Here is a 26,098-nt window from a genome sequence, read left to right on the forward strand (position 1 = left end):
GTAGCAGTATTCCCATCAGAAAATTCCATCACCACTAATCAGGTCATTCTTAAGTCCCTCATGTTAGGTTTTGTCTTTTTCAAAGTTGATACCAGCTGGAAAGCTTTTAGTTTTGTTTTGTTTTTAAGTAAGTAGGCTCCATACCCAGCATGGAGCCCAATGCAGGGCTTGAACTCATGACCCTGAGATCAAGACCTGAGCTGAGATAAAGAGTTGGATGCTTCTCTGACTAAGCCACCCAGGGGCCCCTAGAAAGCTTTCTGAAAGGGAACAACTGATGATGAGAGAAAAACAACAACAACAACAACACCCAGAGAGAGTGTCCCAGAGGAACAGACTGGTTAGATAGAAGGCTGAGGGTATTCTGGAAAACAGAGGTGACAGCTTCTATGTTAGCAGTTATAACCCAAAAGAGGGACTTACTTAGTTTAATGATTTAAACTAGAGAATAAGGCTCTAGAAGAGGATAGAAACTTCATCTATCAGAGTCCAGATAAAAGGTGAGAAAAATAAACACTCATTTAACCCACCCTGAACCTCAACAGAGTAGGCAGTGTCCTTACTTACTGATGAGGACACTAAAGTTCTGAGGAGCTAAGTTGCTGCCCAAGTCTTGAAGTCATGTGTCAGTTGAGTTTTTAGATGCACCAGCTCTCCTTTTGTTTTTGCAAATAATCAAATTCATCTAAAATAACATTCTTAGAAAATTTCATGCTTACAATTAGGATGTATGCTTAAGGCAAAAAGCAGGGAATAATTTATGAGATTTTGCAGTATGTATTTCTAACTATTAAGATGCAGTTAATAAGTTACTTATATTTACTTATATTTGTTTTGTTATTCCTAGGCACCTTGTGATAATAAGGGGGAAGAAATGATGATCAAATTACAGCTCAGATAATGAGCTAAACTGATTGATATAACAGGTAGCATTCTCAGTCACTCATGTATATGATTAACTCATTTAATATTCAAAACCATCCTAAGAAGTAGATGATATCAGCCGCTCATTTTAAAGAAGGGAACTGAGGAACAGAAAAGTTAAGTAGTTGCCAGAAGGTGATCAAGTTCATAAAAGGCAGACTGGCCTCACACTTAGGCCATCAGGCCCTGAGCCCCAGCTGTACCAGCAAATACATACTACGAGTATGAGCAACTGCTCATTGTAGGTTTTTGAACCAAAGTTTAATAGAAAATTCTTACCTCTGGTTTGCTGAGGCTGGATGAAACCAAGGAACCGGATCCCACGTCCAAATCCCACTGTTTTTTACCATGATTCTCAGGATCCAAGGCAGCAATTCGCCCATCTAAAGTGCTGATAATCACTAATGATCTATAAATTTAAAAATCAATAAGACAAAGTTTAAAAGGTATTAATGGTATCAAGCACTTACAGTATACACTGGAAAGAAAACCAGGCCATCCTCAGACCTCTGGCTGCTGGGGGAGAAGCGCCACCTCCTCACAACACTTGCAGTCTTGCTATCGCTGTTGGTCTAAAGCCCACCAAGACCACTGTAATAAGGACTTTATCTGTTTATGTCACTTATAAAAAGCCCCAGACTCCTGCGTCACCACCCGTTCTCATACTGTAATTCCCACATGGAATTCAATATTCCCAGTGCTGTCCTCTTCTTCCTTTCCCCAATCCCTGAAACCAGAAACCATTCACTTGCCTTCTTGCTTGAGTAGAAACCTGGATCTTCCTGAGAACGTCACTTCCAAAGCAAAGAGACCACTTTTCAGACCACCTTCTTTCTCTCCTCTCTACAAATCCTCAGGATCAGATTGCTCCAGCCACTACCCCTCCCAGTAACTGTCTACTGATCCTTGGGTCACTAGCCTCACTCCTTGAGGATTTCAACTCCCAGTTTTAATTGTAACTATTAACACAGCCTTTGAGTTTTCATTATCTGTTAACCCTGCCTCATCCACTGCCATGGCAAGGTCCTAGCCCTTGGCATTACCAATTGCCACAACTCCCCTGCCCCACTGAAATTTCAAGCATTCCAGCCCCTGCCACCAATGCCTTTCCAGCTCATTTCCTCTGCTTCCCACTAATCTCTGACCGCCCCAGAGCATACAAGCCATCAATCTGACACTTTTACCCTAAGATGCACCATCATTAGGCCCTCACTTCTTTTTTTTTACTGAGTTTAAATCCCACAGTCCTTCATTTTGACCACTTCCTGGCCCCTCACTCATCACACTTAGCAGAACTCCAACCCTGGTTAAATTCAATGATCTGCATTTTCTCACTCTTGCTTCCGTGCAGTTGAATGTGGCCAAAGGAAAACACAAACATGCTGACTGGACTCACTTTAATCATGACCACCAATGTGAAAAGGGCTATTAACGCTGCCCCACCATCACAGCATACTACCTTGGTCTATCTACTCAACCAAAGGCCTAGGTTAAACTATGTTATTTCTCCTTTCTCCTGAATTTCCAACACTAGCTCTTCCAAGCTCATTCATCTCAGCAATAATCAAAAGAACGTCACTTCCAAGTCTTTCTTTATACTACCTGGACCCATGCATTCTACCTTTCCTCCAATTACTGCGGGTGACTTGTTCATGGTCCCATGTACTACCCACACTTTTCTGCCCAGACAGCAGATCCCTATTTGCCAGTCTTCACATCTCTCCTCGTGCTCTTATATCAATTATTTCCCCTCTACCAGAGCATTCCTCTCAATGTTCACACCTGCTATTATTTTCCCCAACCTAAAAACCCCCTCTAAGCTTCTAAACCACTCCATTTCGCCTCTGGAACAAAACTCCTTAAAAGAGTTCATAGACTTTCTGTCTCCAAATCCTCTCCCCTTCTTCTGTCTTGAACTATTTCTAATCAAGATTTTGCTTCTGCCACCTTCACTTGAAAGGTTCTTGTTGGGGTCATTGAGATGACCTTCATCTTGAAAAATCCCAAGGTAAGGTCTCAGTTCACTTAACCTGTTTTAGCAGCACCTGACCAGCAACATCTCCTGCCTTTCATGTGACATACTCTTTGTGTGGCTTCCAGGACACTGTACTATCCTGATTTTTGTTTCTTAGTTGTAGGCTACTCTTTGTCAGTTTTATTTTCTGGTTCTTCCTCACTGCTTCTGTCTCTCAAAGTGTTCTCTACCCACATGTACTTTTTTTGATGGCCTCATCCAGTCTCATAGCTTAAAATACCATCTATATGCTGGCAACTCTCAAATTTGTATCTCTCCCTAACTCTGGACTTACATACCTAACTGCCTACCAGACTTATAGGGTAGAATGGCTTCTCCAGAATGACTTCTCTAATTCCTCAAACACATTGTGATTTTCCCTCAAGGCCTTTGCAGCTACTATTCCTTCTGTCTGGAACATATTCTCCTAGATATATAACAGGCCCACCCAAAATATCTGTTGAATGAAAGAATGTGTTATACAGTTGTTCTAGGAATTTGTTAGGTATATTTGTCTGCTTCAAAGGCTGTGCAAATTCCAAATACACACATTTATGTTTCACTTTAAGATTAAAAATACAACTTTCATCTTTTCTATTTCACTTGAAATACAATGTAAACAAATTCAAAGTGAAGCTATAAGTTGACCAAGACAAAACAGTTCAATAAACTCATTTGAAACCTTTCAAAGAACTTGTTTATTAAATGAATAAATTTATCAAGTAAATAAATAAAATTGTTAATTTACTTCCCCAACTATAGACTAATTCTCATTCTGAATTTTTCAAATGGTAACTCTAAGTCTAATTTGTGAAAATAAAGATTTTTGACACATTACAAATTCTAGTAATTTTAGATAACTAACCAAAATAAAAGGAACAACTCAACTACCCTCCCCACACATTACCCTGCTTTCTAAAGAGAGAGCGCAGGAACTAGGCGGGAAGATGGATACTATGAGGAAGAAAATTATTTTATAATGAAGGGCATAAAAAATTCATACCTTAGATGTGCCAATTTACAAATAAATGCAACAGAATCTAATTAAGTTAATGATCCAAGATTCCGAGCCAAGTTAACTCTTTCCTAGTACCACTGTAGAAATGTCTAATTATTCTGTTCAGTAACCATTAACCACAAATAAATGGCTTAATGAAAACCACTTTAATTGAAATAAAACTTAGTATAAGCAGTGTTAACCCATGAAAAATTTAGATCACTGCAACACTTCAGATACTATTTTTTGTTTTAAATTCAGAATGAACATTGTTTATCACCCTAGCCATTCTACTTATAACAACAACAAGAAAAACAAAACCCTGTAATTTTTCTGAGTATGTAATTTTTCTGAGCAGAGAATGGTAAAATTCTAGGTCTCATCTTCAAAAGAAAGAAAAATCCAACAATAAAATACACATATGTGTCTGTGTATATAAAAACTACATTTTAATAAGTCACTTGGAGTTTAACATCTAACGATTCTTTCACGGACAACTTACTGCATTTGAGTCAAGAGTTCTGTTTTTTTAAACAAGATAGTTTTAGATTTTGTACTATATCTAGAGAATAAGTGTAAATTTGAGTAACAAACGAAATACAAACATAGGGGCAGGAACAATTAAGTATATTATTCTCTTAACTGCTTTTGATACTTAATGTAATCTGGTTCTTAGATTTGAATGGGGTACCCTTAATTCTTTTAACTCTCTTAATGGGAATAAGAGTAAATACCCTACAACTCCATCAGGCATTAAAACAAACAAACAAACAAACAAAAACCCCTTCACTTTCTCGTCTGCTACAAGCTAGCCATAATATTCACTGTGGGCACCTTCCCAAGCATGTCTCTGGAAGGAAGTACCCCTTCTGCTGTGGCTGAAATTGAGCAGCATGACAGGGCGTAAAAGATGCTACGATTTAGACTATTACATCTAATCACATTCTAAGAGAGAGATGCTCACGGACATACTACCAACTGAGAAAAGCATCAAGTAGACAGACAATGCTGAATGCAGGGATAAACAGAGGATAGCAGTGGATGTTCAAAACAAACATCAATCAGAGAAGAAAAATGAACCCCCCTCCCCAAATAGGGAGACTATAAGGCCATTTTATATCCCCACAATCCATTTGCTCCATTTTCAGGTTTCTATGAACAAGATAAAAACCCTTAACATATTCAAGAATTGGCGGGACTGCAGAGGCAGCATTTCCTGTGGAGAGAACTATAGCTCTGAAATCCTACCAGCGCTCACATCCCCATGACTATGCACTTGTTCTGCTCACCGCTTCATTCCACCTGCTTTCTCACAGGTAAGATCTGACTACTTCCCTGGGTCAGTAGAACTCAAACTGGCCTGATCATAAAAATTATCTGGGGTGCTTGTTAAAAGCCAGTAAACATTCCTGGGTCCCATCCCCAGATGGGGCTTGGGAGCCAGAGCTTGACAAGTATCCAAGCTGTCTTGCAATAAGACCAGGCTGGCCGATACTGACTTACCTCAAAGGACTGTTTCCTTGAGTAAAAGAATAATCTATTACCTGGATGAAGAAGGCCTATTGGCCAACTCTGCCAATAAACTCTTTAGAAACTTCTATCTCTTCCTTACACCTTGCTCTACTTTACAAAGGCATTTGTTTGGATGATTCAACAGTAAGCACTGTTCTCTTACGCATGACCCAATTCTTCAAAGCTATTCTCAAGGTTTTCAACAAACTCCTCCTGCCAGATCCATTCTCCTCATCAAATCTGTCTGCAGCAGCAGCTGAAAAAGTGCTGGGCTCCTTATTCTAGACCTTCTCCTTACTCCAGCTTCTACAAGGCCACTTCCCTTCATCCCATCATTCCTAGCGCTCTCAAACTCCAGGAAGCAGGCCATGGAATTCTGGCTTTAGCCATTGCCCACAGCTTCACCTGTAACATGACAGCTCCCAAACCTATATGGTGTTTACAGTCCACTGACTCTCTCCCCGCTCTAGTTCTGCATTTTCAGCAGGGCATGCTTGTTACCCGACAATGTGTTCAGATAAATCTCCTCTCCTACATAGTTCTCCATGTACTCTGTCACTTAACATTTACATCAGACAACAAGTCTACCTTCTCCCTCACACTCTACATTTAAACAACAGTCAGCTACTATTGATTCTATTTCTGAGGCTTTTGAATCTTGTCGTTCTTCATTACTACTGCCTTTGCCCTAGAATTGATTCTCACTTCTCATCAGAATACCTTCAAAAGCCTTTCTGGCATCTTTTCCTGCCTCAGGTCTCTGTCCCCTCTGCAGTTCCAACAGTTTTGTTTCTATAACAGAAATTCTATAAACTTCTGAAGCTTCCTGTGCTCACAGAATAAAGGCCACACTGCTTGGTATACCACATAGAGCCTTTCATAATCAGGCAAAATCCCCTACCCTACTGCCATACATACACACACACACACACACACACGTTTCTTAAATTTTCAACAAAGTTCCTTTTTAATTTATCCTTTATCTCACATCTTAAACAATTTCATTTTGACCAATAAACATTATTTCTAATGAACTCCCCCATTTCTAGAGAAAATATTTATGCACCAATCAAAATACTGAAGATTTCTGAGAAGACATAGCTAAGATTACTATATTAAGTTCGATATAATTCTAGTTCAAAGCCAAGAAACTTGACTGTTTTATTAGCCTTCTCCTCACTGGATATCCAATTCGTTCAGTTATTTAAAAATACTAACAATCTCATGGATCCCCAATTGTACCTACCTTTGCAGATCCACAGATGTCCAGGAGCCCTGGCTTAGAAATCACTGCTCTGGGCTCTGCTGCCTAGACTGGCCTTGACACTTGACATTTAAGGACTCACTCACTTGATACTTCCATTGTCTTTACTCTCAAACTACTCCTATGTCACTCACTATCCATTCTCGTGTAGTTAATTCTTTAACACAATGATCTCCCTGTCAGACTTAGGGCTCAAGGGCTAGCTCAGCGGCCCATTTATCTACTTAAGGCACCAAACAGTGCCTAGTCCCTAAACGAAGTGCAATAAATGTTTGTTGAATGAAAATGAAACATCTTAGTAGGGCAGACACTATGATACATATAAAACAAAAACAAAACAGAAGCTGAGAAAGATGTGAAAAGATGTAACTTGCTCAAGTCATGCACCAAATAAGAGGTTTTAGACAGAAGCATGAATTTAGGTTTTTAAACCTCTATCATTCTGTTAACAGTAAGTTTTCATTAAGTAGTGACTACTATATTACTATAATGTGCAGCTTTTGTTCATTCTCATCAAGAAGCCATTTATCCTGTTACTGCTCTGATTTACCCTCAACCAAACAGAAATGACCTTATGCCAATGAAGATCCTATTTTTAAAAAATTGTTCACTCTGACTTAAGTTACCCAGAATACCTGCTTATTTACAATTAAGTTTATCAAGAGTCTGAGAAGTAGATGCTGAATTCTTTGATACAATAATTCTAAAGGAGGCTTACTACTTGTAAAAATTTCCCATGTGAAAGAGAAGCAGGTGACAGGAGAACATTACAGTGAGTGAATAGTTTCTACATTAATAACTGCTTATTTTTAAATTTCTCATTTTCGTTCTTTGGAGAGAGGTGGAGAGGGAAAAAAGCTCTAGAAAATTAAAAATGTGATTTAGTTAAACCCGCTTTTTGATCGATGTAGCCAAGAATCCTCCATCTAAACACATGCTGTTAGTCAAGAAAGCATATGTTCTTGTTCAAAAACCAACTAGTACTAATTGGACTGTACTTCTCAGTCCTCACCTACTAAGTAAATCTTCAAATCAAACTTCCTTTATTTAAACATATCACAAGACTAGCCCTGCCCCAAATCAAAACAAACATGTCAAATACTACCAAATAGACTGTGTAACTTTGACATATCAGCTATACCTTAAAGAAGTACCATTTAAGTTTTCAATGTTATAGACAACCTGAGCAACATATATTCTTTCTCTATCAGATTAAAACAATTTTGGACACACATTTTCAACTTTGTTCTAGGAAAGATTTTTAATCAAAATGGTCATTTGCAAACAGAACAGTGTGAAAAAATAAAAAACAAAGTTAACCCCCCCACACACATTTAGTTCTGTAACTTACAAGTTCTCCTCCCTGTATTTTAAAATAATTTGTTGCAAAAATGTTCAGTAGCTTTTCTCTCACAAAAAAAGGAAAAAATCAGATGAAAGTTCTCAGGCAGTATTTAAGAAGTGAAGAGGTGTGTTGGAGCTACAGCTCACAGCAGCTGATGAAGACCAAGTCCCTTTCTGCAAAATGCCTAGGTGTGTAAAGGCTTCAGAGTTGGAATAAAGAAAGGAGTCTCCTCAGTCCTCTCACATATCATATCTAGAGCCCAGGTGTCAATAAAGCTAAAAAGACAACTGTAGACAGGAAGGATAATTCATTACTTGCCTCAAGGTTTATTTTGGCTTACAAATTGCCTTGAAAGTTATCCATAAGTTCTTCTTTTTTTAAAATTAATTTTTTGAAAGATTTTACTTATTTATTTGACAGAGATCACAAGTAGGCAGAGAGGCAGGTGGGGTGGGGGTGGGTGGGGGAAGCAAGCTCCCTGCTGAGCAGAGAGCCCAATGATGCTGATGTGGGGCTTGATCCCAGGACCCTGATCATGACCTGAGCCAAAGGCAGAGGCTTAACCCACCGAGTCACCCAGGAGCCCCCTGATTCTTCTTTAAATGTGATTTCTAGTTAACTTTAAAAGTCGGGGTCAGAAAAGTGAGCAGTACTGGGACCAGATGACTGAGTTCTCTTTCAACACTGTATGCTGAAATTCTATTATTCAATGGGTATATTAGCTTAAACAAACAAACAAAAAAAGCCTAATTATGAATCTGAGAATCTGAGGGTGACCAGATTCCGTACCACGACTCACAGCCAATCAGTTTGTGAAAGGATAGACAGGAGAGAGAAATAAATGAAATCATCTTACATTTGCAAAACATTTTCATGTTATCTCATTAAATACAAAGAATTCAGTTCACAGATGACAAATTAAAGAAACAGCACAGATTAACATTAAATTTAGTAACACTGTTGTTAGAGGGAAATTAGAAGGAGGGCAGGGGGAGGTAGAAATAGGTTACAAATTAGTGTGACAGTTAAGATAAAATTAGTTCTTTACTACTCCTGAGGTCATCAGAGGCAGTCACTATGAAGATGCCCACCCCATAACCCCAAGTAACACTTAGCAATTTGCCGGTCTGCGTTGGAGTCAGGAAACAGGGAATTCTTAACTATGCCAATGTGCACAAATCTAGCAGTGAGGCGAGATTGCAACTTTCTTCCCAGCTTTCCTTAGGGAGCATCCCATTTAAATTTCAACTAAATGTAACATTCAACAGAAGCACTGACAAGGCCGCTATCAGAAAAAACAAGTTTATTTTAGCTACTTTTTAAAGAAAAAAATGTTTATTCACTCATTCCCATGCTCTTGATATGTAGAGAAAAGAAGTTAGGATAAAACCAATGAAAACTCCATCAAGGGAAGAAAAATGAATCAGAAAGTCTATATTGCTTCCTGGGCATCAAAAGACAACATGCAAAAAGAGCGACCTTAATTCCCCACCTCCCTCTTTTTAAAACAGTTTTGCAAGTACCATAGTTCTTCACAGCTGTTTGTGAGAAATGCTTGGTTAATTCATGTCTGTTCCCCTAATCCTCTTCCTTTAAACAAACAGGATACTGGTCTGTTATTATGGAACACTGACAGTTTCTGGTTTTTCACTTTTTTAAAGAGCACTTAGGAAGAAGTTTTATAAACTTTGCATATTGATCTTTTGTTGATACTATCAATTTACTTATCCAAGGCTTCTCAAACTTTCCACACTATCTCAAGCTACCAGGCACACCCCTAAACACGGGCCTATCTCTTCTTAGAGAATTCTGTTAGCAGAAGATCATTTACGCTCTGCCAGGCCCAACTCTTCTATTTTCACTCTCATTTCTGAAGAGGAAGTAGTCCTCCTGCTTGCCAAGGAGATCCTCTTCAACTACCTCCACTCCCTCCTCCATTCCTTTCTTTTTCAACGTGTCTATGCAGGCTCCTTCCTCTGAATGTATACACCTGTCTGCTGTCAGGCTGAATAGGGCCGAAGGAGGAAGTGGGGCTTTAGAAGGAAGAATCCTTACCATCTTACAATCTGAGGGCTCTCTGCTGCTTGACTTGAATTCTTACGTATGCTCACCTCCAAATCCCTCCTCGTTCTTCTCAGCCCTCACCCAACACCTCCAATCCCGCCAGCTGGATTTCTGTCTCCTCTGCTGGCTCATCTTCTCTAAAATTTAAGGCATTCATTAAGGTCTCATCATGAGCCTTCTCTTTCTCACACGTTCACCTCCTTACCCTGACCCCCCCTCCAACTTCTACCTGCCTCCCAAATTTCTCCCTCTGGATGGCCTGCCTGTACCTTCAAGTCACGTGTCCAACAAGGAGCCCATGACCTTTTCTTTCCTGCTCTCCTCAATCTCCCCGCTTTCCCATGTGTGCTCCCATCTTCTGACCATCCCAGCTCAATCTGTGGATGGGGGCGTCACTGAGGAGGAATCAGTTCATTTGCTAAGAACCAAGATTCTGCCTCAAATCTTTCAAATCTCTCCTGTCTGTTCTAGACCCACTTAACAACAAACTGTAATCAGACCTTGCACCTTGCATTCAAAATACCCTACACAACACTTCTCAAACAATAACTCTCAAACTGTCACGTGCCTGGGAATCATCTGGTAATCCTGTCAAAATGCATATACTCCTTCAGTGGGTCTGGGGCTCGCTGGCTTCTGATTTCTAACACGTCCCAGGTGATGACGATGCTACTGGTGTGAAGACTCGACACATACGATCTGGTCCTAACCTATTGTTCTAGTTTCATCTTCCACAACTCCCTGCCCAACACACATGTGCATGTCTGTATCTCCCTCACATACACAGAGCACACACATGCACACACATGCACACTCACACAGAGGAATACAAACAAAAATGTTCCCTAAACATACTTTCTAGCTTCTGTGCCTCTCTTGCTATTTCTTCAAATCCAGTGTCTGCTCATTATGATCCTACTCACATTTCACAAACCAACTCACTCTGCCACAGCCTTCTCTTCCCTTTTTTACCTACTTTACCGCAGACCCCACCCATGGAACACCACAAAAACCTTGGGACAGTCAGGGCACTTCATTTGCATTACTTCTGCTCTGTCCTGTCCTTATGGGTCTCTTCAGTCAATCCTCACTGCTAGGGAACACCCTCCTCCTGGAAGGCAGGGACGTCTGCCTAACCTTTGTTAACCCTGGGGCATCTTGTGGGTTGTCTGTGCCAGTAAGCTCCTGTGGCGGGTGGGTCTGTACTCCAAGAAAAATGAAACATCTCACTTTACTTCATGTAACATACTTCCAGCAGGGGCTTCAGACACTTAAGATAAACAAAAACACTCTTCCAGGAATGTTATTCCCTTAGCAAAATCTATGAAAATATTGTCAAATATGTGCTACTTAAAGGAAAAAAAAAATCTATACATAAGCATTCATACAGTGCCTAGAAAATTTTGGTACTTGTCCAATTTTAGTAGTCACCAGGTATATAGATCAAGGTTCTGATATTTAACTGAAAATCAAATCTAACTTGTTGGGATCTAGCAATTGCTACATTATAAACTTACAATACATTCTAATCCAGATTCTAGCCCACTCTGGTTTAATTTACCGAATGCTCCTTCTATCCCCCCATTTGTTAGATGGGACATCACTTTCTCTCCAGTTGTGCTGAGATTAACTGCCTGCAAAATACTTTAGCATTAAAAATACCTTACATTTGTGTCCAGATTTTGAAAAGTGTTTAAAAACACGTACCTTGCAGTAACATTTTAAGGAGGCTAAGCAAACTAACCAAGACAACCCTATTTTAAATGTCTAGGTACCTTAAGCCCTCTAAATATCAAAGAACTGCCAAAATTCAGGACCTACCAGCAGCTCTTAAACTTCAGTGCGTTCAAGAACTGCCTGGGGTGCTTGTTAAACTTGCAGATTTCAGGTTCTTGCCCCAAGAAAGTCTAATTCAGTACCACTGGGGTGGGGCCTAAAACACTGTACAGTTAACCAGCACCCCAAGGCGATTCTGATGGAGATGTTCTGCAGATCTCCGTTCGAGAAATACTGACCTCACCCCCGGTCCAGGGGCCACTACAGGGTTGAAAGGTTGAAATGGAAATGTAGAAATGTCACAGTAAAGTCCCTTTCCCAAACTGATGTCAACCCAGCAGAGATACGAATGACTCATGGAAGAAGGAAAACGGGAGGGAGTCCTTGCAACACGAATAAAGTTCGAAAACCAAAAAAGAGGGAAAGTGACGTTTCTTTCCCACCTTTGCGCTCCATTCTCTGAGCATCCACCCTCCGGACACATTTGAATATGCTGCTTTTGCCTGCGAGCAAGGACCGGAGAAAAGGCCCATCGCTGGCCCGGGGTCACCAGCTCCCGGGTCACCAGCTGTCCATCCTCTGAGAGAGACCACAGCAGAGGGGGAGGACCCCGAACCCCAGGTCCTCCGCGGCACACGTGCCGTAAACAAGTGGCTCACCTGCCGCGCGGTCGTAGCTCGGCCTCGTCGTCGGGTTCGGGGTCCCGCGGCTCCTGCTCCACCGCGGCCGCCGGCACAGCTTCCGCGTCCTCCACCGTCACTTCGGCCGTAGTCACGGCCCCGGCCGCCGGCACCCGCGCTGCAGAAGTGGGAGCGGCCGCTGCCCCCAGGCCGAACGCCGTCTCTGCCTTCGGCGCGGGTAGGTCGGAGGCGCGCCCCGCGGCCACGGCGCCCGCAGCCAGTCCCAGCAGCAGCAGCAGCAGCAGCAACAGCGCCCGCGCGAGCGTCCCCGGGCGGGTGGCGCGCTCCATCAGCGTCCCGCCCCGCGTGCGAGCATGGAGGTGCAGCCGCCCGCGCCTGCCCCTCTCGCTGCTGAAAACGCCTGACCAGGACGAGGACGCGCTGGGCACCCTGCCGCCGCCCCGACGGCCTGGACAGCTGAGCGGAGCTCCACCGGCCACGTCTTAGCCCGGCCTCCGCCACCGCCACCTGAGTGACAGCCTCCCTCAGTCATCTCCCATTGAACAAACTTTCCGCGCGTCTCCCCCGTGATTGGCCGCGGCCACCGTCACTCTGGATTCCTAGGCTAGTCCTCTTGGAGAAGGTGGGCTTTCCCCGGATGTCAACATCACGCCTGCCAATCAAATCGTATTGCCGTCTCCCGAGGCTCGGCCCTCTTCCGGACGCGCTTACCAATGAGAATCGCCCCTCCCCTAAATCCCCTCTCCTGATTGGTAGGCTCCGCTGCCCGAATTACATTTCCCTGGAGCAGACTGGTCATCGCTGCGGTTGGCCTCGCCCCTAAAAAATGAGGCGCTAGAGAAGACTCGAAGATCATTGGTAGAAGTGGATGCCCCTCCAAAGGTCTGAGGTAACTTCTTCTTGATTGGTTGGAAGCGGCACTTAATACGTGGCCGAATCTGACTGTGGAAGTGGATGATCCCAGATGAAAGCGGGAGTAGGAGGCGAGTCCCTGGTGGCCGGGAGGCGGCCGACCTTAAAGGAGCTGCCACTGTGGTTCTTCTAAAGCCAGCTCTGTTTGGAAAGGCAAAAGCGAAGCAGGAAACATAAGTGACGGTCCGGGAGGTATGGTCCCCAGAAGTGGAAGAGACAGGGCGGGCCCAGGAGAGTATCGTGCGTGTGGCCACGCTGGGGCTGAAATTGCAGCCTGCTGGAGATGTCGGGGACCCACGGAGGATGCCTGTACCTGACACGCCCCCTTCCTCGTTACCAAGGGGAAGGAGCCCGGGCCCAGTGCCTTGCCCTCCCTTGTCCGAAGTCACACGCCTCGTGCTCCTGGCTCCCCGACTTGATCCAAGCCTTCCGACCCTGGTCTGGCATGCTTTGCGCCTCACCATAGGGCTCTGACGAAGGCGAGATCAAACTGCAAAAGGCCAAACTGCAGAAAATTTGAATGTTCAACTAAGGCATTGGGACTCTTCATACAGCAGTTAGAGACCCTGAAAATTTTTGAGATGAATGAAACAGCAAAATGCGTCCTTCGGCAATGCGTTCAGAAGAATAACACCAAAGATGAGGAAGCTAGCTGGGAGAGCATTGCCTCATCAAAACTGGAGATTTTTTTTTTAGAAGTCACTGACGTACAAACAGGCTCTGATCTCCTCCTCCGAAAGCAAAACAAACAAAAGCCCCACTTCCTCCTGCACATCCTACCACATCTCCCTTCTCGTCAGAACAGCAAAACTCTCCGGTGTTCTAGTGTCACTGTCGTCGATCCCTCGTCTCTCCCTCTCGAGCACACTACAGTCGGGCTTTCAAGTTCACAATTCCACCAAAACTGCTCTCACTGAGGCCACCATTGCTGAAAAGACAATTCTGTTGTCATCTTTTCAGCTATATTTACCCCAGTAACTCAGTCTTCCCTGGGAAAATATATTTCCCTGGTTTTCCTGCCCCATGGGCCAGGTCATAACCTTCCTTAGGCATCATTTTAACTGAATTACCTTAAAGGTTATCTACAAATACAGTTACATCCAGAGGTACTGGGTGGGGGGGGCGCGGTTAAGGACTTCATAGGAATTTGGAAATGGGGGAGGGTACTCAGTTCCGCCTCTAACAACCAGATATCTTCACTTCTGTCAAGGTTCTGTTACATTCCCAGTGAAGCCTCTCCTGACTACCTTTTTTTTTTTTTTTTTTTTTTTAAGATTTTACTTATTTGACAGAGATCACAAGTAGGTAGAGAGGCAGGCAGAGAGAGAAGGGGAAGCTCTCTGCTGAGCAGAGAGCGGGATGTGGGGCTTGATCCCAGGACCCTGAGATCATGACCTGAGCCGAAGACAAAGGCTTTAACCCACTGAGCCACCCAGGTGCCCCCTGACTACCCTTTTTAAAACTGAAACATGTCCTACATGTCACTTCTTAGTTCATTCAACAGGACAGAGGGGAAAGAGACAAATGGAAGGGAAGATTGCAGTTGCTGTAGATCGAAGGAGATGATTAAGGAAGCAAGATTCCAGAGTATCAGGGGAAACAGAGGCATGTCTTTCATGTTGAAAGTTGAAGAAGTACCCCTACAGAATAGCTTACCTTTTTTTTTTTTTTAAAGATTTTATTTACTTATTTGTCAGGGAGAGAAAGAGCACAAGTAGAGGGGAGCAACAGGCAGAGGGAGAGGCAAGCAGAGGGAGAAGCAGGCTCCCCGCTGAGCGACGAGCCAGATGGGGGACTCCAGGACCCGAAGGCAAATGCCCAGCCAACTGAGCCACCCAGGCGTCCCAAGAACAACTTACTTTGAAAGAAAATATAGGTGAGAGAGTTCAAACTAGCTGATCATGATTTACTCAATAAAACAGAAAACAAGATTTCCTGCCAAAGTGATATTTAATGGATAATATAAGAAAGGTGTCAAAAAAATTAACAGGAGCTGAAAAACGATTATTGACTATTTGTAATGATCCATTTGAAATTAGCTAGTGTATATATGTTAGTGAACGTAGTCTTCATGTTTTTTTAACTTTTTTTAAAAAATGATCATGGCATGAACAGTAATCTGAGCTAATGAGTTAGGAGTCTGCTTGTCACCTGCAATCGATGTCAAAGTTGTGTTCATTTATTTATTCATTACCACTTAGCAAGTACCATATGAATAAGGATGTTAACAAAAGAGGCATGGTCCCTGCCTTTCTGGAGCTTAACATTTTCTCTAGTTAAGGAGACTGACACTGTTTTAATAATTACATATATATTTATTTTTTTTTTTTTAGATTTTTTTTTTATTTATTTATTTGACAGAGAAATCACAAGTAGACAGAGAGGCAGGCAGAGAGAGAGAGAGAGAGAGAGAGGGAAGCAGGCTCCCTGCCGAGCAGAGAGCCCGATGCGGGACTCGATCCCAGGACCCTGAGATCATGACCTGAGCCGAAGGCAGCGGCTTAACCACTGAACCACCCAGGCGCCCATATATATATTTATATTTTGAAAACAAAATAAATGCCATGAGGAAAAGGCACAGGCAGAAGAGTTCGGTGGTGGAAAATGCCAGTAAGGACAATCAAGGTTTATACTCTGAAAAAAACATGCGAATATTTCCATTTTGGAAAAAGAAGAGTCATAATCATGAGTCATGGTCAGCTGACTAGGAAAAATAACTTGAAGGGGGGAAGAGAGAACCTGCCAGTTTGGGGACAACATGGAGAGTCATGGTGGCTGCATGGGAGCCATGGACTATGAGTGTGAGTTCCTCAGGGAAATTTAGGAGTAGTTGGAACCAGGTAAGATAGCTGATCAATGAGCCTGAGCCGGGAAAAGAAATTGGTGCTTAGGTATCTGAGCCAGTGTTGCCATGGTTAGAATTGAGATTCTAAAACTGAGCATGGTCCGGAAGTAAGCAAAAGAGGTCAGTGATTTCAAATCACAAGACAGTCTATTAGCAGAGAAAGTCTATACCTGGTGCTGTCTGAATTTGCTCTCTGTCAAGAGTTTTCCTCAAAGCCCCAGTAAGGGACTTCTGCTTAACTTTCACAGGCCAAGACCATGTCAAATAGTCATCTGGAGCTAAAAAGGAGGCATACTGCCACTCTGAACAAAACTAGGGCTCTGCTGGTGAGGATGAGGGAAAGAATTTGTAATCCACACTATTGCAGTTTAATACATGTACTTGTAGAAAGTACCTGCCTGAATAAGTTTCAGCAGAGATACATATCAGGCAAGGTAACGGAACATTCCCACCATGCTTGAGAGCTTCCTTGTATCTCCTCACAGGTCCTTCTTCCACTCCAGGCCCTGGGTAGTCACTGATCTGTCTTTTGTCATAATAGATTTTCTAGAATTTTTAATGTAATTGTACAGTTAGACACTGTATCTGGTTTCTTTCACTTCATATAATGTTTTAAAAATCATTCATGTTCTTATATGTATCAACACTTTCTTCATTTTTATTGCTGAATTGTATTCCATTGCCGGTTGGTATACATTGGGATATTTCCAATTTGGGACTGTCGAGGGTAAAGCTTCTATGAACCTGCATATTCAAGTCTCTATGTAGGTATAGGTTTTTATTTCTTTTGAGTAAAGTGGAATTATTGGCTCATTTGGTTGATGTATGTTAACTTTATCTGAATCCGTCAAGCAGTATTTGTGCTCTGCCTAGATCAATCAATCCCCACATGAAGAGTGTGAGAGTATAAATTTCTGTTATTTTAAGCCTTGCATTTGGGGATGGTTTCTTTCTTTCTTTCTTTCTTTCTTTCTTTTTTAAAAAAGATTTTATTTACTTATTTGACAGAGAGAGAGAGTTCACAAGTAGGCAGAGAGGCAGGTGGGCCTGGGGGTGGGGCGAGGAGCAGGCTCCCTGCTAAGCAGAGAGCCCAGGGCTCGATCCCAGGACCATGAGACATGACCTGAGCCGAAGGCAGAGGCTTAACCCACTGAACCACCCAAGCGCCCTGGGGATGCTTTCTTACACAGCATTATTAAGACAATAGTCAGTTGTCATACAGTGGTATGTTTCACTGTGTGCCAAACTGTTGGGTGCCTACCCATATAAATTCTTTCCTTTGTAAAAGCTTTGAATTGCAATCATACCTAAAAAAGAGATGTAACTCTCCAATAAGGCAAACTGTGTTCTAAAGTGATTTCATTTCATACCTCTGCCAGTGGTGTCTGAAAGTTCAAGTTGTTTCATATCCTCAACGCAAATTTAATATTGTTAGTCTTTTAATTTTTGCTTTTCTAGTAAGTATGTGGAGGTATTTCACTGTGGTTTTGGTTTGTATTTCCGTGATGACTAATGATTTTGACCTTCCTTTGATGTGCTTGTGTAACATTTATACTTATATGGAACTCATACCCTTCACCTGGGGGGTGGGGGTCGGTCTAGCCAGAACACGTCTTTTTTTTTAAGAGAGAGAGAGAGAGCATGGGCGGCGGGCAAAGGGAGAGAGAAAGAATTTTTTTTTAAGATTTTATTTCATTATTATTTAGAGAGCAAGCAGAGGAGGGGCCAGGAAAAGAGGGAGAGAGAGTCTCAAGCAGGCTCTACACTCAGAGCAGAGCCTGACTGGGGGCTCAATCCCATGACCCTGAGATGACCTGGGCCAAAACCAAGAACTGGACACTTAACCACCTGAGCTACCCAGGCACCCACAGAACACATCTTTCATATGGCAATGGCAGAAACACAAGAAAGATGATTGGAAGTTTATAGGGCCTCTGAAAACTGGAGTCCGAACTGCAGTATTGCCACTTCTGCTCAGATTCCATGGGCTCAGATTCCAAGGTGAGCATATGACCAGGCCCAATATCAACGAAGCAGGAAAATATGTCTTGCCACTAGTGAGAGAAAGTGCAAAATCACATGACAAAGGTCATGGGTATAGGATTTCAGAGAGCAAAATTTCAATCTAGCCCAAGTGCTATGAGAGTAATCAATTATATCTGTGCCTGAGCCTAGCATGAATAATTCACTTCAAAGCAGTATATACAATGGGATCACTCCATGGCTTTTAGAACAGCTCTTGGAGAAGAAAGGAGCAAGGGCTGGTGAGGACATAGAGCAGTTGGAACTCTCATACATTGCTGGCCTGGATGTAAAATGATAAAATTGTTTTGGAAACACTTTGGCTGCTTTTTACACAATTAGACATACACTTACCATATGACCTCACAGCCCCATTCCTAGGTTTTTACCCAAGAGAAAGGAAAGCATATGTTCCCACAAAGACCTATATGAGAATGTGTATAACAGCTTTCCCCGTAATTGCCCAGACTGGAAACACTGATGTCAACTAGTGAATGGAGAAGCAAATGGATGGACAGCCTTGTGATGGAACACTACTTAGCAATAAAGAAGAGCATCACACATACATATTTCAAACCCCTGCTTTCATATGTCTGATAATATCCCTGTGGCCAAAGTATGCCACACAACCACGTCCAAAGTGGAAGGGCAGGAAGCAGAGCCATCACAGTAAGAGACCACGGCTATAGTGGGCATGGGTATTACTACCACAGGAGAGAGAAGACCAGACTTCAGTCGACCACACCTATGATGCGTTACTTGTTCCCTTTTCTGGGTGACTGAGTCTACAGAAGTGCCTTAAGGCTTCACCAGGATGGTAACTGATGATTATCAACTTCGGAATTTACACAGTTGGGTCTAGTCTTGGATGGATATAGATGATCCTTTCTGGTGCCCCTGGAGATCTCTCTAAAAGTGGGATCTACAGGCGTGTATGCATAAATGTAGGAACAAATCCCTACATATATACCCACACATGTGCTACGTGTGTGTGTACATGTCCAGTTATATGTGGCTTTCCTTCAAAAGAAGCTGAATCTCAGAGATTTTCAGAGGCTAAACTCTTAAGTAGAAAATGGATTTTTTCCTAACTGTTCCATAAATTGCAAAGAATCCTATTTCATGATGATATTAAGATTTTACATTATGCTGAGTAATATCAGTGCCTTTTCTTCAGTCTTACCTTTTCATGATCAAATCCCGGTGGGTCTGCAAGAACAGGAAAGCAGCCAGCATTTCCTTAAATGCATGAAGACCGTTGCACTGGAACATTCTTACTCAAGGGCTTCATTGCCTTTATTTTCTATCTGAAGGAAAGGAAGAAGGTAGTTTTAGTCTCCCAGTTGTATGTAATTCTTTCAATTTAAGACAAAATAGAGACATTAATCAGCACTAATTTTGGAATGCCAAGTAACTTGCTGTGTTCTCTGGGACAATCTGCTTCTTCCCGAATCTCAGTGTCTTCTGCGGTCATTTGTCCCAGACGCTCTTCTATTAATTGCCCCAGGGGCTTTCTTTGGTCCCTTATACCAGGGACTCTCTTTGGTCACTTGGTTTCATTTTCCTATGATGTTATGCCTCTTTTTTCTATAGAGAATATTTATATAACATTACATGGAAAATATATATATATAGGGACGCCCGAGTGGCTCAGTCGTTAAATATCTGCCTTCGGCTCAGGTCATGATCCCGGGATCCTGGGACCTAGCCCCACATTGGGCTCCTTGCTAAGTGGGGTGTCTTCTTCCTCTCCTGCTCCCCCTGCTTATTCTCTCTCTCTCTCTCTCTCTCAAATAAAGAAATCTTTAAAAATATCTAAACAACCGGGTAACAATAAGTAAAGACAAATGCAAGTATCTCTTTATATCACTAGTCATAGCTAAAATTATTTCTCTCATGGGCCCACCAATATATTCTTAATGGTCAGCAAGTACAGAATAAAATATTTTAAATTTTGTGTTTCTATTTGAGTGATAATTTTTTTTAAAGATTTATTTTATTTATTTTGGGGTGTGGGGAAGGACAGATGGAGACAGGCAATCTCAAGACCGGGAGATCATAACCTGAGCTGAAACCAAGAGCTGGATGTTTAACCGACCGTGTCACCCACGTGCCCCTGGATGATAATTTTTTAAATAAAAATTAAATATAATTATTGCCTCATCTGGCTAAACCTCTTTGACATTTCAGGCCCAAGTTTGCATCTGTGTTTATTGAATTAGCATGAATTTTAATTCTCATAAGCAACAGAAAAAAAAATAAGCTGCATTTTATATATGAAAGATTCATTCCTATCAAAAAACAAAAGCCATGATTCCTCTGAGAACAAGTGTTCTACATGGCTCAAATAAAGAAAAGTGGTGGGAGAGTCAGATCCTCACACTACACATAATTTTATGAGGCAACCAGACTGAAAACTGTATCTTAGCTGACAATATTTGAGTAACTGCTTCCAGCTCTGATGTAAGAGCTGCTTTTAGACCAAATATCTCACTGAGAATGATGGTAAATTCGATTAAAAAAAAAAAAAAAAACAACTTTGAAGGTATCGGAAAGCAACCAAGGCATTTAGGATCCAAAGGGCTAAGAATAGGAAAGAAAGAAAATGTAATGAGATCGGGATAACATTCTCTATCATTCCCTGCCTGAGACATTTGCTGAATTATAAGCAAAAAGTGCAGGGCCTAAAACCCAAGCAGAGAGGTGCTTCTCAGGGAGCTTTGAGGAGTCTCTGGGCTACCAGAACAAAATGTGGAGTTCAAGGCTAGCAAGAGAGCCAGGATTGGAAATGTTCCCATCCCGGAGAAAAGAGAAATATTGAAAAGTGAGCTGATGTTCCAACTCCTTTCCCCACCAAGGAATTTGCTGATTCCTTAGCCGTGCACCATGCAGGGAAGAGATCAGGAGTCTAAGCAGAAAAAAGCAGATAACAGGCTGATAAATGAAACAATCTCATTGGGCTGGACAGTCAAAAAATAGAAGTCAAGACCCAGCAGGGAGTTGGAGCTCTGAAAAACATTTCCAGATGAGTCTCTAGACACACTAGGACAAAGTAGAAATAAATTTGCCTTAAAAAAACCAGCCTTCAAATACTGTATTCCCTAATTGGATGAGGGTGATCTGCCCCTACTCTTCTGCCAGAAGAAAGTGTAATTATCTCTGGAGAAAGAAAACATTATATAGAGCTGCTACAATTAGTCATACACAGTGTTTAGCATTTGAACAAAAATCTACAAGTTATGTCAGTAAATAGAACCAAGTGACAGATATTCAGAAGAAAAACACAGAAATAGATCAGATCCACAGGAAACTGAGATATTGATGATATCAGACACAGGCTATAAAATAATTAATATCCTAAGTGCATGGCTTCTTCCATGTAATTTTGTAGTTGTAAATAGTTCATTTCTTTTTTAGCACTGGCTAATATTCCAAATGTCTGGATGGACCCCAGTTTGTTTAGCCATTCAACCACTGCAGGACATCTTGGTTGCTTCCTGGTTTTGGCAATCATGAATACAGCTGCTATTAATACCCATGTGCAAGTTCTTGAGTAGACACAGGTTTTGAACTCCATTGGGGAAAAGGTAAGAGTTTATTTAGTTTTGCAAGAAACCAGCAAACTGTCTTCCTAAGAGGCTGTATCATTTTGCATTCCCACCAGCAATGACCCAGAGTTTCTGCTGTTCCACATCCTTACCAGACTTTGGTATTGTCAGTGCTTTGGACTTTAGCTGCTGTAATAGATGTGTAATGGTATCTCATTTTAATTTGCATTAGGACATAATTTGCCTAAGGACACATAATTTGAGCATGTTTTTCTTTGCTTGTTTGCTTTCTATATATAGCAAATGGGTGTTTGTTCAGGTCTTTTGCCTGTTTTTTTTTTTTTTTTATTAAGTTGTTCTTTATTTTAATTGTTGAGTTTTAAGACTTCTTTGTATATTTTGGATAACAGTCCTTTATCAGATATGTCTTTTGCAACTATTTTCTCCCAGTCTGTGGTAAAGTCAACTTTAAGGTAAGAAAGATTTCTAGAAATACAGGGGGACATTTTATAATCATACATGGATCAAAGTGCACTCTCTCTCTCCCAACATGGCAGCCCCAGTGAAAAACAAGAATAAGAATGGGAAGACTGTCTACCTAACAGACTTTCTGGTTGAGAATGCGGAACTGGTGGAGGAAGAACCTAGGTCTCTAAACCAGTAGACTGGGTTGATGAAACATATAACCTGGACGGAGATATTTCAGCCACTTGGCACAGTACCAATGACCATGGGTGTAGGATTCTTCCAATTGACCATTCTATCCTGCCCACTGTTCCATGGGCTGCTCAGGAACCCATTGTCAAGCACACCTATCTTCCCAAATATCCACCCTCACTGCTTTTCTAGGAAATGTTCCTTGTGCTGTGACAGAAGACTCTGTTAAGGAATTCTTTGGAAGGTTATATATCAGTGCAATACATTTGCCATGTGAACCCAGCAACCCAGAGAGGCTGAAAGATTTGGGTTATGCTAAGTTTGAGGACCTGAGTTGGATTTCCTTGCTAAGTGCCCTGAGCCTCAAATGAAGAGTCTCTAGGTAACAGGAGAATCTGAGTGGATCTTGCTCCTCAGACAGAGGCTGAAAGCAGGAATGATCATTCTTCTGGTGGAGATAGAAATCAGGATTCTGACAAAACAGATACACACTGGAGGGCCCATCCTGCTACAGACAGCTTTGATGACTGCCTTCCTAGAAGAGGCAATGATAGCTTTGGAGACATGTTCAAGATTGTGATTCTGGCCAATATCCTGATGGGCACTGAGATGTGGTACCATGATGGCCCACACCAGAATATGGATTGGTATGGGAGCTGGGATCACTGTGATGACTGAAGCAGTGGAGACTACCACAGAGGCTATGATTCCAGGATATGCAGTGACAGAGAGCATTTGGTAGCAGGTACCGTAAGGATAATGTCTATAGAGTAAAACAGATGAAAACAGATATGACAGAAGAAATGATTGGTCATGGAACTCTAGAGATGATATTCTCAAGATGATTATAGGCATGATGATAAAGGTGCCCCCAACAAACTGAGTCTAAAGCCTTGGAGTACTTCCAAGGAGGATGGTTCTTCTGCTAGCACCTCACAACCCATTCAAGTAGCCTGTCTATGGAGAGGCAAAGCTATTTGACACAGGTGCTAGAGAAGGAGAAGTAGAAGAGTAGCTACAGAAGGGACAGGGGGGTGTCAGCTGGATGAAGCAAAGCTAGAATGTCAGCCTCGGGAGAGATTCCAAGCTGGCAAGGTAAAGAAACTCAAGTAAGGGAATGGTTGAGGACAGGAAGTGAATCATCAGAGGCTGGGACCTCAGCCCCAGCTGGCAGAAGTGCACCAAGGAGACAGTGTGAGATGTCTCTAAAAAGCAAACACTCAATTAAGAAGAAGACTGTCACTCTCCAACTTTTAAACCTCCCAAACCCGAACAGCCTCTAAAGGTAATGCCAGCCCCTCCACCAAAGTAGAATACTTGGGTACAGTGAAGTTATAGTCATCCGTTGGATCTCAGAGCTCAGACACAGAGCTGCAACCCCCTGCAAGGGTGAGGTAGTTCCTGCTCAACCATCTGAGAAAGGACCAGCATGGAAAAATGAAAATTAAGTATGTGGGATGAATATACAAAAGGTCAAAGTGGGAACTCCAGCTGTGGTTCAGGATATGAGGGAAGAAGGACCACTGGAAAGAGTCACATAGGAAATATGGCAAAAGAGGTCAAGTCCTCCAATCTGAACCTGAGACGAAGAATCTGAAGAAAATATGGCCTCCAAGGTCAGTTCCAAGTCCAGGTCTGCAAGCAGGCATGCCGCTCTCTCAGTTGATAGTGGAGATAGAAATGAGTGAGAAGGTTACATGGAATAGGTCTCTACATCCTGTGCTTCCTCCTAGTCTCTCACCACCCTGGAACATTCAAGAGCAAATCAAACTTCTGTCTAGAAAAGATAAAATAAAACTTACCATTTCCTGGGGAGAAAAAAAGAAATAAAGGCTATCAATCTATTAGGATGATTTAATAGTTCTGAGACTGGGAGATTTTCTGGAACTTTTGTTTTAAAACAGGAAGTCCTGTGCACACTGGGATATGTTTGCCACCATTTACAGTCATAAAAGACCAGGGAGTCTGGGTGTCAAACTAAGCAGAGCTCGATCCCAGGACCCTGGGATCACGACCTGAGCCGAAGGCAGAGGCTTTAACCCACTGAGCCACCCAGGCACCCCACGTAATTTAAATTCTTAGGCTGTCGCCAGCCCCATAAGCACTGAGACTGCATACTCAGAAAATAATCTTGTCCTCAGAAGCATACAGTGTTCATTTTATATGTTCCCAGGAAAATTGGTATCCCTATGGAGTTGGAGGAACTCCAACTATATGTATCCCCTTTTGCATTTTGCAGCCCTCAGTAGTTGGGGACACACATTTGGTGCTTATGGGATCCATGCAATGAAAAAATAAAATAGAGCGCAAGGAATACCCCAAATGGAAGGACCCTTCAATGTTTTAATGAAAAGAGTGGTTGGATAACTTTTGTTCCAGCAATCAGAGAATGGACGGAAGCTCTCTGGGTTCCATGTTTACCCTCTCTTGCATCTCCAGGGACCTACCTCTCACAGAGCATTGATTTCAGATAGCACTCTGTCAGCATTTTCAGGTACTTGTCACCAAGCATGGATAGCACCATGTGCAACGAGTGGTCATACATTTGGTCTCTTAACTCCCTCCAACTTGGCACAAGTCAGAGAGTTTTCAAAAAGGTGTTTATGTTCATCTTCAATGTTCTTTCTTACTTCACTCTAATTTGCTATAGTGAATCTATGTTACCTATGGGTTTTTGTTGCTGTTGTTGTATGTTTGTTTTTGTTTTTTGTTTTTCTAGAGAGAGAGAGGTTGGGTGGGGGGCAGAGGGAAAGGGAGAGAGAGGGAGAATCTCACATAGACTCCACTCCCAGCACAGGGCCCAACTTGGGGCTTGATCTCATAACCCTGAGATCATGACCTGAGTCGAAATCAAGAATCGGACACTTAACCAACTGGGCCACCCAGAGGTCCCTACCTGTGTATTTTTTAAGTTAAAGATAAGTTAGAACTTAAGGTCTCCTACAAGAATCCTTCCTTGACTCCTCCTTCACCTTCCCATGGTAGTTTTGGTTCCTTTAGTTTCCATGGAGCCTATACTCACCTCTAGCGCAGCATTTACTATAAGGTATTTTAATCACCTGTTTAATCACCTAGGTCCCCTTTAGACAGTGATTTCCTCAGGGCAGATGCTGTGCCTTTCATAACTGGATCTCTGGGGTTTTGCATGGAGACCGGTGAACAAAAGCTTTCATATTTCTACCTCCCCTAAGTGTCCTGCTTTTCACACCCAACTCAATCAACAACCCCACACCTAATCTCAAAGAGCCCAAAGACTTCTCTTCAATTGGCTAACATGTCTTACTAAGCCCTGAGTACCCAACAATGTGCAATGAATAGGAGAAAATGAGGATTCCAGACAGACTTGATGGGCACACTATCTCAGGAATGCTAGAAGTTAAAGGCAGCAACTCAGGCATGTGATTTAGGTGAGCGCTATATCCATTCTTATGTTCATACCTAATGGAATGAAAGGTAAAGAAAGGAAAGGGGATGGTGAGTTATGGACTAGGACTAGATCTTGATTTTTTTTTTTAAAGATTTTATGTATTTGACAGAGACACAGCAAGAGAGGGAACACAAGCAATGGGAGAGGAAG

The 26,098-nt window shown here is 42.2% G+C and overlaps 1 protein-coding gene and 1 pseudogene across 1 annotated transcript in view; one reads left to right on the plus strand and one right to left on the minus strand.

The window, feature by feature from the left end:
• EIF2AK3 (eukaryotic translation initiation factor 2 alpha kinase 3) overlaps window positions 1-13,076 on the minus strand; it is a 65,451-nt gene extending 52,375 nt beyond the window's left edge. Inside the window, exons 1-2 of the mRNA XM_059188332.1 lie at window positions 12,556-13,076; window positions 1,204-1,333 (exon numbers count right to left, since the gene is read on the minus strand). Of these exons, the coding sequence (XP_059044315.1) occupies window positions 1,204-1,333; window positions 12,556-12,866 (441 nt within the window). The 5' untranslated portion in view covers window positions 12,867-13,076. The remainder of the gene's footprint in view (window positions 1-1,203; window positions 1,334-12,555) is intronic.
• Window positions 13,077-22,414: 9,338 nt separating this feature from the next.
• LOC131808413 (eukaryotic translation initiation factor 4B-like) lies at window positions 22,415-24,209 on the plus strand (annotated as a pseudogene).
• The last annotated feature ends 1,889 nt before the right edge of the window (window positions 24,210-26,098 follow it).

Source organism: Mustela lutreola, chromosome 9, assembly GCF_030435805.1.
Source record: "Mustela lutreola isolate mMusLut2 chromosome 9, mMusLut2.pri, whole genome shotgun sequence".
NCBI classification, from domain to species: domain Eukaryota; kingdom Metazoa; phylum Chordata; class Mammalia; order Carnivora; family Mustelidae; genus Mustela; species Mustela lutreola.